Source organism: Spinacia oleracea, chromosome 4 (genome assembly GCF_020520425.1).
Source record: "Spinacia oleracea cultivar Varoflay chromosome 4, BTI_SOV_V1, whole genome shotgun sequence".
Lineage (NCBI taxonomy): Eukaryota > Viridiplantae > Streptophyta > Magnoliopsida > Caryophyllales > Amaranthaceae > Spinacia > Spinacia oleracea.
In genome coordinates, this window is record NC_079490.1 from 184,270,263 (window position 1) to 184,287,754 (window position 17,492).

At 37.7% G+C, this 17,492-nt stretch overlaps 2 protein-coding genes across 2 annotated transcripts; both read right to left on the reverse strand.

The window, feature by feature from the left end:
* Positions 1–815: 815 nt before the first annotated feature.
* Positions 816–11,457, reverse strand: LOC110805560 (translation initiation factor IF-2, chloroplastic). The gene is made up of 12 exons (XM_022011182.2): positions 9,520–11,457; positions 9,394–9,426; positions 8,812–8,925; positions 8,443–8,592; positions 8,095–8,193; positions 7,891–7,953; positions 6,920–7,075; positions 6,776–6,841; positions 5,775–6,011; positions 3,527–3,802; positions 1,922–2,110; positions 816–1,433 (listed from the first exon to the last, which is right to left on the reverse strand). Exons 1-12 carry the CDS (start codon positions 11,008–11,010, stop codon positions 1,272–1,274), a joined length of 3,036 nt encoding a protein of 1,011 aa, XP_021866874.1. The 5' UTR covers positions 11,011–11,457; the 3' UTR covers positions 816–1,271.
* A 541-nt stretch (positions 11,458–11,998) lies between these two features.
* LOC130472252 (secreted RxLR effector protein 161-like) lies at positions 11,999–13,006 on the reverse strand. The gene is made up of 2 exons (XM_056842775.1): positions 12,473–13,006; positions 11,999–12,004 (listed from the first exon to the last, which is right to left on the reverse strand). Exons 1-2 carry the CDS (start codon positions 13,004–13,006, stop codon positions 11,999–12,001), a joined length of 540 nt encoding a protein of 179 aa, XP_056698753.1.
* Between the last annotated feature and the right edge of the window lie 4,486 nt (positions 13,007–17,492).

Genomic DNA, 17,492 nt, shown 5'->3' on the forward strand with positions numbered 1-17,492 from the left:
AGTTCTCCCTACCAAGTTCAGCCCCCATCACCACTGAACCAACAGACAATTGGTACCGTAAATATTTAATCCCGTTAATTGATCCGCGGTAATACGATATACGGATTACGGAGTAAGTAAAATTACATGGAGGACAAGGATAAAGGGTGGTCCAATATCATCGTCAATTTGGACTCCATACAGAAAGGTTAACAGATTGACTAATGCGCACTGCTAAAAAATGTTACTGTGTATAAGAATTTTTGTGTTTAATTTATTATAGTTAACTATATGCACAATAAAGATCACTGTGAGTGTAAAAAAGTGCTAGAGAAAACTACTGATTTTGGGTCCACACTAATATTAATGTGGATCAAGTCCACACATGAATAATAATCCTTTATATTATTTGGTTCCGACAAAAACTAGAAAAATAAGATTTGTTTTAAAATATAATCTAGAAAACCTAAATTCATGTGCTTTCCACTACAATTGATGTATCACACTTTTGAGGTTGCATATTTTGGCAATTAACTCATTAAATTAGGTTAATTTCATATTTCATGCAAAATTAATTAACATTTGTATTAGGTACCCTGAAAACAGGCTCATTCTCAACATGTTTTATGTTGATAATTTTCTTCCTTGGTAGCTTTACATTATAAAGTAGGTAGTAGGAAGTTAATTGAAGCAGATCGAGCTTAAAGTATGAATTCCCCAGAAATATAGTTCCTAGTAGCAGCAAGCTCTGACACAGAACAATGGTGGTATAATTGGATTGGTTTCAGACGAAGCAGATCGACAGTAATGGGGGGAAGAACGTAAAATATACAAAATGGAGGAAATGTTTGACCTTCTTCCCTTTCAGACTTGGAAGATGTTTGACTTTACAAGGTGGTCAACTATAGCAGCTGTTACAAAATGCCGTCAGCAAAAGAATATAGAGGTATTTTGACTGTCTACTACATTAGGGAGAATTGAAGCCATACTTTTTTTTTTTTAACAGGTAAGAAGAAGGGACCCTAACTGAACCAGCACCTAGCACAGGTTAACCAGCCCAGCTCCGCAGGTCATCACTTGAGCCACATATGATCGTGACACTTACTATGTACAGCATTATCTCATACAAAAGAACCAACTACAGATCGTTGCACATCCACGGAGAACCTGATGCTCCAAACAAATTGATCATATATAGCCAGTATAAACCATTTCTGAAATTATTATCGTGCTTCAATTCGTGTCTGGCCTTGATGTTGTACATGAACACTGTCTTCATTTATTTTATTTTATTATCGAGCAACACTGCTTCCTTCCAGTGCAGCTGCTACCTGAGCTGAAGCCTCCTCAAGGGTTCGTTTCTTTTGCACTGTATTATAAGCCTCGAGTCTATCACCAACCTCAAATTCATCATAGTCCTCCAATCCTATTCCACACTCAAGTCCATTGTTTACCTGAAAACAACATCACCCAAGTAGATTCAATCAAAATAACAACCTTTCCACTTTGAATTGCAAGGGAAAACTTGTTCTCTAAACTAAAATTTGGAACAAAGCAACTAGTATTCTACAGACACGACACTACGCTTTTACAACGTGAGATTCAACATCAACATCAACATTACTACCAATGCCTCTAACATGGATCCCCGGTTGTATGGTAGAAGGGGGTGGGGGAGAATATGAGCAACTTTGTCCCTGCAACACACAAAGAGGCTGTTTCGAATTGAGTCTTGATCCATTGCACACCCATGTGTGCTACTTTACAACAATAACCAAGATATGCAAATGGTTCATTCTAATCCTGAGCTAGAGAAACGCACTGTTCAAGTTGACCTGATTTTTTGTTTAATGCCAAGAGGAGAGAAAAATGACAAACCCCCACTCTAAATACCAACATCATGATCCTTAAAAATGAAAAGAAAACGAATTCTGGTATTTACCTCTTCTACATTTTCCTTCACTCGACGCAAAGAATCAAGGGGTCCAGCATGGACAGTTTTCCCCTTCCGTACAACTCGAATCCCACAGCCTTTTGTAATTTTTCCCTCAGTAACCATGCATCCAGCAACACGACCACTGCCGCTGCTAAACGTGGCCCGCACTTCTGCTGCACCGATCGTTATTTGTTCCTACATTCATAAATTCCATTAGTATTAAGTGTTGAATATTGAATAAGAGGGGAAAAGTATTCTGAAGACATTAACATTCTTCAAGAGCAAACAATAGAGGCTTGTCAAAAGGCACATTTATTATATTCCTAGACTTGAGCACAAAAGTTCATCTATATTATACTTCAGTTCGCATAACAAAAGTTTATCAATATGCATGCTAACTCTTTTTTTTTTCTTTGACGAGCATGTACATGCTAACTTGAAACATGGTAACCATTCAATGTAAGCAATGCAGCTCTGGACAGTTATCCTTGACAACACTTCATTCTCCTTATAGCACTTTCCAGTGACTTTTTGGGAGGACCAAACCCTCAAATAACAGAATTTTGTCATCCATGAAGATTTAAAAGAAAAATAAAAGAGGTCCGAATTTAGGCTCTATTATGTTCACCTTTTCCCACTTATTTCAGGTCAAAAAAGTTCAGATAAGATAAGTTCAGGAAAAACAAGGGTTGAACAAGTACAATTTACAACTAAAATAAGTTTTGGTTGGTTCTAATAAGTTCAGTTAGGTTCAGAAAACTAAGTGAAAATCAGGTGAATAGAACGCACCCTTAGTATTGTTGTAACACCATAAACAACAATAAAGCTGATATGAGGAAGATGCAATGTAGACGGGGAATTGCAGAGATCAAATTAAAAGGTGACCTGATATTTTGTCCAATGCAATAGAACTTCATAACCATAAGTATTTTCCGTAAACGTCATATACCCATACTTCATGTTCAAGATAATGTCTGAGTATGATATTTTGACCACAACCTGTGTCTAACACTCATAGATTTACAATAAGTATTTAAAGTTTCTAATATTATTATTTATATGTCACATCAAACAATATTTAATTAGTTTAGCATCATAAGAACTGAATAAAGTTTAGCACGTAAAGATTAAATCATATTTAAATTTTAATAATTTTTTAAAAAAATTATATATATGGGTCGGATCTAGACCGGATCTGAATCTTTAATTCTTGGACCCAGACCCAGACCCGCCCCATTGAACAAAGACCCAGATCCGCCCCAGATCCACAGGGTCTAATTTTTTTGGACCCAGACCCTTATAATTTGATCGGGTCCAACCGGATCTGGGTCGGGTCTTGGACCCATTGCCATCCCTACTCATATCCAATTAAGGATAGCTTAGGTGTGCCCATATAACAGTTGAAACCCATAATTATATCGATAAACCAGACACCAATAATATCTAGTTATCTATGACTATCATGAAGAGCTTAGTGTGTTCAATACTATAATATCACAACATTTCCTGGCATCACGAGGGCAACCAATAAAATTTATCACAAGCATAGAAGCTCCTACCCCATGAAAATACGAAGTGCATGTATCCAAAACTAGCAGAGTGTAGAATTACCTCAACAGGTTCTAACAATCCTTCCATCGCAAGCCGCATGTCATCAATTAGATCATAAATGACTTTATATAGCCGAATTTCAACACCTTTGTTGTCTGCATATTTTTCAACAGAACCTGGTGCCTTGATATTGAACCCCAGTATTATAGCTTTACTAGCTACTGCAAGATCAACATCACTAGTATTAATATCCCCTGTCGCTTGTAAGAGGAACTTCAAAGTGACATTATCTTGAGGAAGAACATCCAGAGCCTGTCTTAGTGCTTCAATTGATCCCTGGAATTGACAGTGCGCAAACAGACAATGAATCAGATAAGCCTACCTCGGTCAGTTAAAAGACAAGAAATCAAACAGCAGAGCTTCAATTAGAAAACAAAGGGCCAAAAAAGGAACACCAGCCCCTGGTTCTGAAGTACAACATTAACAGCTCCGCATCCTAAAGTGCATAAAGTCATTCATCATTATCATTATCATTACCCCATTGCCTCTCAGAGGCTCCCGCAAGAAGCGGGGTAGGGGGGGTCGGACGTAAGCAACCTTACCCCTGCCATTGCAGAGAGGTTGTTTCCAATTGACCCAAAAGCGATAAAGGGACGACAATGGGACGACCATCTTCTACTTCATGGAAAGGAAGCGAAGAGGTTTTAAGAGCCATTTTGATTTAGTCCTTTACATCCCATAGCCAAAAGAACAAATGATTCTTTGGCTCCATCAGAAATGGACCGAAAAGTGCATAAAGTCAACCAATATAATTTTGAATTCTCCATCCAAATCATCGCTTTTACTACAACAAGACAGATATTTTATAAAACCCCTTGGTGCCATTCTCAAAATAATTCCAGACAACACGGAAAAGGGTAGATTCAACATATTTCTCCTTCACAATGTTAGAATAATGACATTAGAGACTTATACTCTTCCAATCGCTCAAATCTCTGATCTAGATTTATTTGTAAACTAAAAGCTTTTCCTAAAGGTGAAAGAATGCGTTGGCAGCTGCATGCGATATAACTGGAACTCCAGCATGGAACTTTTCTCTTTAGACTAGTGAAACTGCCAAAGTGCAAGGAAATCAGTGAAACAAAAAATGATAATAACCTCCTACGTTTTGACTTAGCTAGCTACTAATGGAGGATGTTCCTTGTCATCAATTAATCTAAGCCCCAACTAGTTTCTACCTACACTAGACGCGACAAGAAGGGTAATTTGGGAAGCTCCAGATAATTCTGATAAGGGAAGCACGACGAAGGAGGTCAGTGCAAAAGGGGGAGAGATTTTAACAAAAAGGAGCAGAGGAGTAGAGAGAATATTCATTCAGGCAATGTTGTTTGTATATTTTCCTTTTGGGAGGTGGCACCAGGCCACTGGAATTCATTGGTTGATGTAATGAAATCCCAATTAAATATCTGTCACATTCCTGTCTTTCTCTCTTTGAATCCTTTTCTTCTTAATTGTTATGCAAATATCCAATTCAGTACGCTCATCTGGTTAATAGAGGATGGTCCCTAAAAATGGATTTGGACCAAATACTTTTAGTTCTTTAGAAGAAAATTTAATATGGTCAAACAGCTTGAGTCCTCTCGGATGTTTATTCTACCTAAGAAGACGGTCATTGAAACTCGAGGAGCTCTAGGCACACCTACATCACTTCTTTATTTTTCAAAAATCAAAATTAATTACAAAAATTTTAAAAACCACATATAATGTTTGTTTTTTTCACATCATGGGGCATTATGTTTCACAATAATGAAAATGTAGTTATGTAGTTATACTTAGGGAATTGAAGCTGGTTTAATAGGGTGTCCATTGCACAAACAAATAACAGAATGGACAGGGATGATAATAGGGGAGAAGGGTTTGAGAGAAATGCATGTAAAGACGAATACAACAACAACAACAAAGCCTTAGTCCCAAAAAAATGCATGTAAAGAAGAATGCTTAAAAAAAAGGTAGAATGCTTAAATAAAGTTAAAATACTCTATTGTAGCAAGAAGTTTCAAAAAAAAAAATATCCAAGGCAGGTCTCAATACTAACCTGGTAATTTAGCCAATTAGCCCGCATTGTTTTAATATGCGAATCAAGTTAAAATTATCTTTATATGAATGAGATTCTCATTATGAAAATGCCATTTCTATACGATTTACAATATTTTCAGATTCTCAAACCTGCAACCAGCCATGCCACTAAAAAGCATAAAATAAATATCATTAACATCTTGTACCCCCAAGCAAATCAGTGACCCCTTACCTGAACATCAACCTTCAAAATTATATTTAGCTGGTGCATGTCCAAACCAGCCATCTTCCCGGATGAAACTGCTGAAGCCAAAGACGAGAGGGTAACCTTCCCATCTCCAGCCTTAGCAGCTATCCGCTCATTTCTTATAGACTCTTCACGAGTTTCTGCCCTTTCACGAGCTTCGTCAAGGGAACTCACTACCTCAAACTCATCACCAGCTAAAGGAACATTATTTAATCCAATAACCTGTAAGCATACACTCATGGAGGTAAGAAAACACTGCTGGACAAGTAGTCCATCCAAAAAATGACAAATGCATATTAGAAAAAGCACGGTTCAAAAAGATGTTTAAGTTTCTCATTTCCTGTACTTAAACCCTGTTCGAAAAGGTGGTGATGTATGATACCAATGGTAATAACTTTATTACAAAATTTCTATGCTAAGCTCCTTCCAAACCCTCGTGGTAAGGAAACTCTGTGCCCACTCGGTTTCCTTCATAATTATATTTTCATTACCACATTATAGGTCATAAAATCTCATGTTGATTCGTAATGAAAATTCATGAAGAAAGATAGATACTTGGGGGTAGACAAGCATTGACGTAAACTTTGACATGGAACTTGCCTTTCAAAATTACATATAAACGCATTACTATTACCGTAATTTATTATCGCTTGCAAGAGGAACATTAATCTTTCACTCAGCATATATGTAAGTTACATCTCTTACAAATCAATGCTTATGTTCATCTAATACGATAAGAGATTCATGCACTAAGAATTTATAATGGGAGGAATACTCAGAAGTCAAACAGTTACAACCACAAGCCATTTAAAAGCACACACTTCAGAAAAGCTTTCTATTATATTCTGAGGTGCATGGATATATTTGCCTATGATGCTCAATTTCACTTGCCTTTGATGTTACCAGGACTGTGCAACATCTACATCTAACCACAATACAAGGAAAACCAAACCGTGCAAAAAAAAATAGCTAGGAAGAAATCAAACCTGCACAGGGCTAGAAGGACCAGCTTCATCAACACGACTCCCTGCATGATCAAATAAGGCGCGCACCTTCATGCAGAAGACCAAGTCAGTAGAAAATAGAACAGTAATTCTCCAAGATCATAAGAGCATAGCTATTGTACCAACCTTCCCAAATGCTTCTCCGCAAACTAATGTGTCCCCTTTTCTGAGGGTACCTTTCTGCACAATAAAAGTGGCAATGGGTCCTTTTGATTTATCAAGACCAGCCTCAATTACAGTGCCCTTTGCACTTCTATGAGGATTTGCCTTTAATTCTTGCAACTACAACAGAACAAAGAGAGAAAAAAGGAACTGAGTAAGACAGAGAGATAAATTTATAAATTGATAAGAGGATAGATAAGGGTGTAAGGATCGGTACAAACATAACAACATATTAACAAGCCAAGAAGTCTTACAAACTAAAAAGTCAGCACAAGGATATTCCTTTACTTAAGAAGATATTCTGGGTAACTTATGGAGACAAACTTCATCTAGGGTGAAGGCCAGTAATATAGTTATGCACTATGTAAGAAGACAGGACCGGAGACCCCCATCGGTCTTAGAGTTACATACACAGGACATGTATACAGGATAAGGATGCGGCCCTTAGGAAATTACCTAAAGAGACATCTTACATCTTCATTTATTCCACGAAACAATATCATGTGCAATATGGACTAAAAAAACCTTCAGTATCAGGAAAAAAAATATTACTGATAAAATTTTATGAAAAGAAGAGTATAAATAACTCTAACTTGCCCAGAATAAGAAATAGGAATTGGTTTATGACATTGTTGTCTAGAACAACGTATAACGAAGAGTTCCTCAACCTAATTCCAATGCAAAGTTACAAAGAACTTATGAAGAAATCAGAGCTTCTACTGATTTAAAATGTATATATATTAGCAGTGAAGGAATAATTTGCCCGAACTGAAATCCATTTTCTGCAAAATTTGATCTTCTGAGGAAGCAGAGAAAAGAATAAGCCAGAAACAAACGAAGTCTTTTAGATGTATGTGGCAATTCATTGATAGAACTCATTGACATTGCACCCCAAAATGGCATTTAAAATAACAACCATAGCTCTTTATTTTTACCTCTGCAACAAGCATGGCTGTCTCTAGTAATTCATCCACATTTTCGCCTTTGAGTGCGCTGATCTGTAATATGGAGATTCATGAATGATTATCCACTTATCAATACCCCTCCACCAAAACAAAAACAAAGATTGGAAAATGAAATAAAGAAGAAAATAAAACTGGTTGTGTAGGAAAGCTTTTTTTCATATTTAAAATATTTACCTTGACCATTGGGGTATCACCACCCCAATCCTCTGCCATCAGACCAATTGATGAAAGCTCTTGCATGACACGATCTGGGTTAGCCCCATCTTTATCGATCTGTAACAACGGATGAAATAAATTAAGACACGTAATACAAAATTTAAAATGAACATTAAAATGCAAGCCCAAGAACTCAACTAAATCAATCCAACCAATACCAATTCCAATCTACATGGATTCATAACCATCAAGATAGAGTCCGATATCCATGCTCAGATGGTCCAACAGAAATTTAGGCTACGCTATAATTGATAGCTATAAAACGACCTTCTCTAGCAGAGTAAGACACGTGTGTGATGAAGTTACCTTATTAATTGCAACCACAATAGGTACACCAGCTGCTTTTGCATGTGCTATGGCTTCGTTTGTTTGAGGACGGATCCCATCATCAGCAGCTACAACGATAATAGCAATATCCGTCACTCTTGCTCCACGAGCCCTCATTGCCCCAAAAGCCTACAGAAGACACACATAAAACAAATCAATGAACACGGAAGATACAAGTCATACAACCAAATTATTGAAAAAATCAATTATTCATAGACACATGTGCCACGAGATGAAATTCTCATAAAATTGTATTTGTGAAAAGAGCAGGTTCAGGGCATATAGAAAAATATCATGTATTACCAAAATGACACAAGAATTAAAATAAGAATTGAGTCTTCAGTTAACCTCGTGACCAGGAGTGTCAAGAAAGACACAAGGAAGCAACTTGCCATCCGCTGGTACTTCCACTTTATAAGCTCCAATGCCTTGTGTAATCCCTCCTGCTTCAGAAGCAGCAACCTGCAGAATAAAGTAAAGTCCAAATCATATCTCAGCAGTTCTGCAACTTGAAACCAATAAATTGATAGAGTCCAGCATGGAAGTTTTCTCTAAGTTATTTTAAATCCACTAAACCCAGCCTTCATTACAAACTTGCATTGAAAACCCAGTTATGCAATACAAAACTCATAATCAGGTGAAGTACTGACATATTAATAAATAATTGTTGTACAAGAGTGATTTAACCAAATTTGCATACTATAGAACACTTAATGCATAGTTCTACTTGAATAATTATTATAGGACATATCATAACAACAAACAGAATCATACTTTTCCACAGTCAAGTGTATGCAGCTGATAAGGGTAGGATAGAAGTGAAATACTAATCTACTAGGACCAAATTCTCTTTTTTGAGGCATTATGAACACAGCTACAGAGAATGAAAATTGGCACACAACCATCAAGTCATTTAAGTTAAATGTTTACCTTGCTTTTCCGTATATAATCCAGAAGGGTTGTCTGCCAACATAAACCAGCTATGTTAGAAGGTTGCTTGCAAGTAACGAGCAACCTTAATTACAAATAATTCACAAAATAATGCCATTTACTCACCTTTCCATGATCTACATGGCCCATGATAGTAAGCACAGGAGGCCTATCTTCAAGCTTGTCGAGGTCATCATCATCAAAAACTTCCCTATTCCGAGCTATGTCTCCCAATTCATCAGAAACCCCATCCAAAACTTCCACATCATAATGTTCGCAGATCATCTTTACCATTGCTCTGTCGATAGTTTGCACTCCATCAGGCTTAATCCCCTTAGAATATAGGTAACCAAGAATTTCACCTTCACTTGTAGCCAAGTTGTAAGCCAATTCTTCAGTGGACATGCCCTTTTCTCCAACCTCTAAAATTTCCACTTTGACAGGAGCAGCGTCTCTTGCTGCTTGACGTCTGGCAGCCTTGCGGCTCGCCTTACTCCATTTTCTCCCTTTTCGACCTGCAGCGCCAGCGATGGATACACCAAGTTCCGAAGTTTGTTCATGCATATCATCATCTTTAACCATACGCCTCTTTGCTCCACCAGCAGTAACACCCTTCCTCTTGTAATCGTCTTTAAACTTTCCAGAAGGCATTTTTGCAGGTTTAGGTGGGGATATTACTGCTTGAGCAACCGTTGAATCAGTTGCTGCTTTCTTTGAGGCAAATTTGTCAACCAGAATAGGTCCTTTCGCTTTCACAGCCTGGTCTTTCCCATCAACTGCGGAGGACATTCCCACGTCCTTGAGTACCGGCTTCTTCGGCACTGACGGAGGAGCCACAGAAGGCCTGGCCTGCAATTTGATGTCAGGCCTCTGCAGTGGCATTGGAGGTCTCGAAGTCTCAGGGGATTGATAATTTAACTTTTCTTCTGGCTTAGTCCTATTTTCCACTCTCTGAACCTTTTCATTCTTAGGAGGGTCTTGTACTACTTTTTGCACTGCGGAAACCGGACTTCCCTTCCGCCAAACACTCTTCCCTGTGTTAGGCTTCCCTTTGGCTGAATTATTTACAGGTTTACCATTTGTCGAATTACTTACACTGGGAGATGGTCTACTTACAGGTTTCCTCTCGTTTTTACTCTCTACTTGTGAGCTTCCGGTTTCTAGCCTCTCGGCTTTCTCTAATACCTCATCTAGTGATTCAATAACCTTCTTCCTGTCCTCCACATTACCTAATTTCCCATTACTAGAGCCTGCATCAGATTTTGATGCCTCCCAGGGCCCCAAACTTTCTCCTAAATTACGATTCCCATTCGACCCCGGCCTATTTAATACTGGCTTAGGAGAAGCTTTCAAGACGAGATCCTCGTCCTTACTCCCTTTATATGTATTCTCAAGAGAAACAGCATTTCCTTGGTCAGAAATGTAATCAGTGGTGATAGAAAGCCTACACAACGATACGTACCGCCATCTCCTCCCCCCTCCGAAATGCTGAAAATTACAATTACAAACCCTCCTTGGAACTGAAACTTTCTTAACTAATGAAAAGGACACCTCCAAGTTCCCTGAACAACTTGCTCCAGAACTTCCCAAACTCACTAGGGAAGCCATTGTCGCCATAATTAAACTCAACTCTTAAAGATTAAGGGTTGTAATCATCAGCATATGAATTCAAACCCAAGCGTAAAATATCCAAAATAGCCCAATTATGCTAAACCCCAACTAAAAACTACTCAACGAAGTGGCATTCTAAGGAACAATAGTCCCAAACTAGCATAAATTACTCAGTGATTAAACAACTAAATATGCAAAATTGCAGGATAAAATGAAAAACCCGGAAAAGAAAGTGCTGAATTGAATGGATAATCAAGTTATTGAATTGAGATATTGCGAGAATTTATATAAAAATCGTACCTTTGGATATTATGGCTAGAGTTTTGAAGGCAGGAAAATATTTGAGGTCAGAAAAATAAGAAGAAGAAATAAGCGGATGGTAAGAAAGAAAGGTGAGGGAATTTAGAGGTTTGGCTAAGTAGAGGTCTACAAGCTTGTGTGGCTGCTTCTCTGCCTGTCGAATTCGTTTTTTGTGATAAGGCTTTTTATTTTCATCTTCCATTTCTTTTGTTTTTTCTCTCAACCCAAATTATTTTCCCATATCCGGAATTATAGAGATTTTATTTTATACTCCCTCCGTATTTATTAAAGAGATACACTTGGTTGGGCACGGGTATTAAGAAGAACAAATTGAATGAAATAAAATAATTAAGCAAGTGGGGTTGTGTAGATATTTTAATAAGTAAATAAGTGGGGACCATGTCATTTTTGGGATGGAACGTGAGGTGGGTTTCAAAAATTATTTGTTTAATAGGATGGTGGGTCATATGGTAAATTAGACGTATTATTTAATTAGATAGTGGGGTTGATAAGTTACTAAATATGGCAAGTGTGTATCTCTTAAATAAATACGGCCGAAAAAGGCAGTGTATCTCTTAAATAAATACGGAGGGAGTATATCATTCCATATGGAATTTAGTTTATAAACTATATTAGATCCCGTGCACGCACGGATTTCGATCATTTTTTCACAAAATATTTAACTGAATATCTCTCAAACCTGCATAGTTATAATATTTTTAACACTAGTCTTATATACACGCGATGCGTGCGCGAGTATATGAAAACTAAAAAGTGTGTTGTTACATCTAATCACCTAAAATAATAGGCAAGATGACAGATAATACTCAATGTCGTAATTTGTCATTAATTCTCAAGCGTATATATATATTACATTAGGAAGGCTAACTAGGTAATTCCGTATATCTAGGATATTACAATATTCACATAATAAACTCCGTATACACCGTATATATCGTAACATCCCCCCTCAAGGTGGAGCATGAAGATCTCGAATGCCCATCTTGTTTAGAAAGAACTCAAACTGCGCCTTCCCCAACGCTTTGGTGAAAATATCCGCCAATTGAACCTTCGTCGACACATACGACGGGCAAATAATTCCCTCCTTGATTGCATCACGAATAAAATGACAATCCAACTCAATGTGTTTCGTTCGCTCATGAAATACCAGATTATGTGCAATATGCAATGCAGACTGGCTATCACAAAGGATGTGCATACCTTGTTTATGAGAGACTCCCAAATCCGAAAGTAATTGCTTCAACCACTTTAATTCACATGTCAATGCGGCCATGGAACGATATTCTGCTTCCGCCGACGAACGCGAGACGGTATGTTGTTTCTTGGTTTTCCAAGACACCGGAGACAAACCAAGCAACACAAACCAACCTGTCAAGGTGCGACAAGTCAACGGACAACTTGCCCAATCCGAATCACACCACCCTTCCAACTGTAAAACACTATCTGAGCGAAGTAGAATACCTTGTCCGGGGCACTTTTTCAAGTAACGCACCACTCGCAACGCCGCTTCCCAATGTTCCACTTTCGGTGGCTGCATGAACTGGGAGAGAATATGAACAGAATATGCCAAATCTGGTCTCGTGACTACCAGATAGATCAGATGCCCAATCAAACATCTATACTTCTCACCATCTGCAAAGTCTGGCCCATCTGCCACTGCCAGTTTATGATTTTGCTCCATCGGAAACTCAGCGGGCTTTGCACCCAACAGACCATGCAGTCTCAGAAATTATATCCAAAGCATATTTTCTCTAACAAACGTAGAACCCCATACTACTACGGGCCACCTCAAGCCCCAACAAATATTTCAGAGCACCCAGATCCTTCATCTTAAAGCATTCACTCAAATAAGCCTTAAAACTTTCCAGCGCAAATGTGCTATTGCTTGCAATAATCATGTCATCTACATAAATAAGCACACTTAACTGCAACGTACATTTGGAAAGTGTAAACAAAGAATAGTCTGAGTATGACTGTTGAAAACCATAGTGCTTCAAAGCCGTAAACAATTTCTCGAACCAACAACGAGGCGCCTGTTTCAATCCATACAGTGATTTCCTCATTCTACAAACTTTGTCCGAATTATGTTTCTGAAAGCCTGGCGGTATTTTCATATAAATTTCTTCCTCCAAGTCTCCATGAAGAAAAGCATTATGTACATCCATCTGATGTACCTCCCACTTCTTAACAGCTGCGACAGCAAGGAAAGTACGAACTGTAGCCATTTTTGCTACGGGCGCAAAAGTTTCATTATAATCCAGACCTTCCTCCTGATGATTGCCTAGACAGACTAAGCGTGCCTTTAAACGCAATACATTCCCATCTTCGTCTCTCTTCTCAGTATACACCCATTTACTTCTGAGTGTTTTCTTCCCTTCCGGCAAACTTTCCAGTGTCCAAGTACCCTGATCCTCTAAAGCAGCAATTTCAGCTGCCATTGCATCTCGCCACCCCTCATGTTGCATTGCCTGTTTAAATGTTTTAGGTGCTTTTCCTTCCTGCAATGCTGCAATAAAATTTCTGTGTTTCGACGAAAAACGTTCATAATTAACAAAATAGGTGATAGGATAAGGTGTACCTGAAGACGGTGACATTGGTGGATTTTCGGATGAACTATATTTTTTCCGGATTCTGTGTGTCGTGTAGTCACGCAACTTCGAAGACGGAAACTTCTCTCGCTTCCCCCTACCCAACTCCGTATCTTCTCTACTCGACTCCACACCATCACTCCTCGCACCCGCATCACATAACAAGGACTGCTGCTCCCTTACTCCCTCATTCAAATCCACTCGCTGCCCACACTGCACGTCCTGCAGGCTCGCATGGCACAACTCATCTTGCTGCCCATCTTGCAGCGCATCATGCTGTGCACCACGCAGCGCCTCGGCCTGCGCATCATGCAGCGCCTCAGCCTGCGCATCCTGCAGCGCCTCAGCTTCTCGCCCCATTGCCTCGCCTCGTGCCTCAGGCGCCTCACACATAGGCAGCAGCTGCCCACCCTGCAGAACGGCTTCTGCTTCACTCACAGGAAGCCGACCATCAGTAGGCCTTCCACCTGCTGTCCCAACTCCCTCATCCTCACGCAGCAAGTCCCATTGCTCAAACCCATTTGCACCCTCAATTGAAATACGATCAACACCAACATTACCATTTGGAGCATCTACAAACGGAAAGACATCTTCATGAAACTGATTATTTCTTTCCGTTTGAAGAATTTCTCCCCTCTAAATATTTAGGGATATCAAAAACTGAATTATGCTGCTCATTCTTCATTGCTCAATAGCTGGTTATTTTGTCTTGTTTGTTTTCATGTGTTTAGTGCTCTAATTAAAGTAGACCAACGAAATTCGTTTTTGGTAAATGTCGTATGTCAACGGCTGTAGTATCTGAACAAGAAGTTTTTGTCATAATTAAGTTTTGAATTTGATAGATTTAATTTTTTGATAACTTGTTTATGTCTTTGAATAAGCGATTTTGGGTTTATTCAATGTTTTTCAAGGACCTGCTCACCAATTAAAGTACGATTTGTCATTTGAATCAAACTTTTTTATGATCTTTAGCGATTTTTCATGTTTTAATTTTAACTGATAAAAAATTATTTTCATACAGTGTCGCCAAGACGCCAAGCCACACACAATAACCAATGGCAAAGAAGTTGTGAATTTTGCATCATTTAAATTATTTGGGATTGATTAGGCATGAATAATGATTTGTGAGAAAATCATATGTTTGTTATTCATATTCTTCTTGCCAGTTGTATTCTTACCAGTTGCAAAATTCCCTAGAGCCTAGGCGCGCCTTTCGTACTCATGACACACAATTTTTTAATTTTTTGTGGTACTTATTTTTTAAAAGAAAAAATCAAAATCGTAATACTTGTTGTCACAAGGGGTAAAATAATAATTACAATAAAATCAAAAGCCTTTTTAGGATAAAACCAAACAAAAGGTGGAATAAGGAAAGTTCAAGTAACTTTTAGTTAGTCGCTATTCATTTAGATTCTCAAAATAAGTGCGACACACCTTACATAAAACAGTATAGAAAATGAGTAGTTTGCATGACATGTCATTGAAAGAGACAAGGAAATGATGGAAAATTTAGGATTTTCTCTCTCCTCTATTCAATATAGTAAATTTTAACTATTAGGGAACCATTAAAGTCACGTGGTTTTGGCCTTTTAAAAAAAAAATTACTTGTCAATAATCGGAGCCTTAAACCATAAGGCTCATAAGGCGCTGCATCTTGAGCATGGGAAAAAGGAGCAAAGGCGCGCGCCTTTTGGAGGGTGCTTGAGCCTATCATGGCTAAGCGCCAGACCTTGTGCTTTAAGTCTAGGCGCGCTTTTTAAAACTAAGGTTGTATTATCAATTATGACTTGCTTTGGTTCTTATGTCAAAGTTAATTTCTATGGATATATTGGGAGTATGGAGATAAAGATGGTTGTGGGTCGGGCTTCGGGCCGAGACCAGGGGCCGTGAGCCTGAATGGGCCCAACCCACTACACACCGTGTCGTGTTGGGCCAGTCAGAAAGTTTCAAAACAGGGCCCAGACTCGGCCCAGGCCCACAAGTCATAGTGCCTAAGCCTAGTTGTACTAAATTAAGCATGCTTTGTCGTGCCAGGCCGAGTCATGCCGTGCCTTGCCGTGTTTTTCCAAAAAATGCGGCCCAAGCCCGACCCATTCTCGTGCTCGTGTCAGACCATGCTTTTTTCGTGCAGGGCCTCGGGCCGGCCTGTCCCACAACCATCTTTAGATGGAGAGGGCGGCACACGATGATGTGTTTATAAACACATCACAGGGGTGGTAATTTTGCAGGGGTATGGTACCATTGTTCTTATTTATATACCATTGTTCTTTTTTGGATTTTTTGGTATTTACTACCTTAAAAATACACCACTTTTGTATTTACTACCTTATGAAATTTTTATTTTAAATTACTACCTTAAAGTTCAAAGTTTTTTGTATTTACTACTACTTTACAGTTTTCTCATTTTAAAATTGAGATATCTCTTTCGTTTCTTAATAATTTTGAGTGATTCAAAACCCATTCTTCTCATGTATGTGTAATGATTCCATAAGGATTTTTCTTTTAACATTTTATAAAAGGAAAACTAATTAAATATTATTTGTAAATTTTAAAATATTTAATGAATTATCAAACGAATTGTTTTGAAATGTCGTTCACAATGAAATCCCTATAGAAAAAGGAAAATAATGAACTTTGAATCACTTTAAACGATTAAAAAACAGAAGAGATATCTTATTTTTAAAATGAGAAAACTGCAAAATGGTAGTAAATAATTCTTTTTTTGGAAGTTTAAGGTAGTAAGTTAAAATAAAAATTTCATAAGGTAATAAATACAAAAGTGGTGTATTTTTAAGGTAGTAAATACAAAAATTTACTTCTTTTTTTATACCATTGTTCTTACAAAATTTCCATGTTACGTATTTGGCAATACATAACAGTTATGGGAATTTACTTCCTCGATCTATTGGTGAGAGATAATTATTCCTCATAGTGGAATTCACTCATGTGAAGTACGAGTTGGATTTTGTATGTTATTTTCACGCTGGAAACAAATAATAGGGGCATTGAGTTGGGGGGAAGCATAAAAATTAAGTTAAGAGTAGGTTAATAATTAACCCCATAAACCATCATTAAAGTCGTTGTAATTAGTAAATTAGAAACACATGGCCATTTTTAAACCTATAATTAGAGGTCAACACCTAGCATTTCCCAAAAAAACAAACTTTAAGATAAACATTACTCCATCCGTTTCTTTTTGTTTGTTACGTATTTATTTTAGGGTGTTTCACAATGTTTGTTACGTTGGAAAATCTTTCCTTTTATAAACTTATTATACTATCATTTTTTGTGCCATCTTTTAATTTTAATTGGTCTAATTTTTTCAAAATTTCTTTACAATTTCTCAAGTATGTTAAGTTATCAATCTTTGTGATTTTCCATTATTGGTTCATTTTGATAAATAAAACAATCTTATTGGTTGTTGTAATGATTAGTGGATTGAGGTTTTACTTGAGTTACCTTTTTAATAAAAAAGAAAAAGATGCTTTATTATACGCTAATAAACGTGCAAAAGTCAAACATAACAAACAAAAAAAACGGAAGAGATTACCTGACCTATTTCATTTTATACCCGAACCT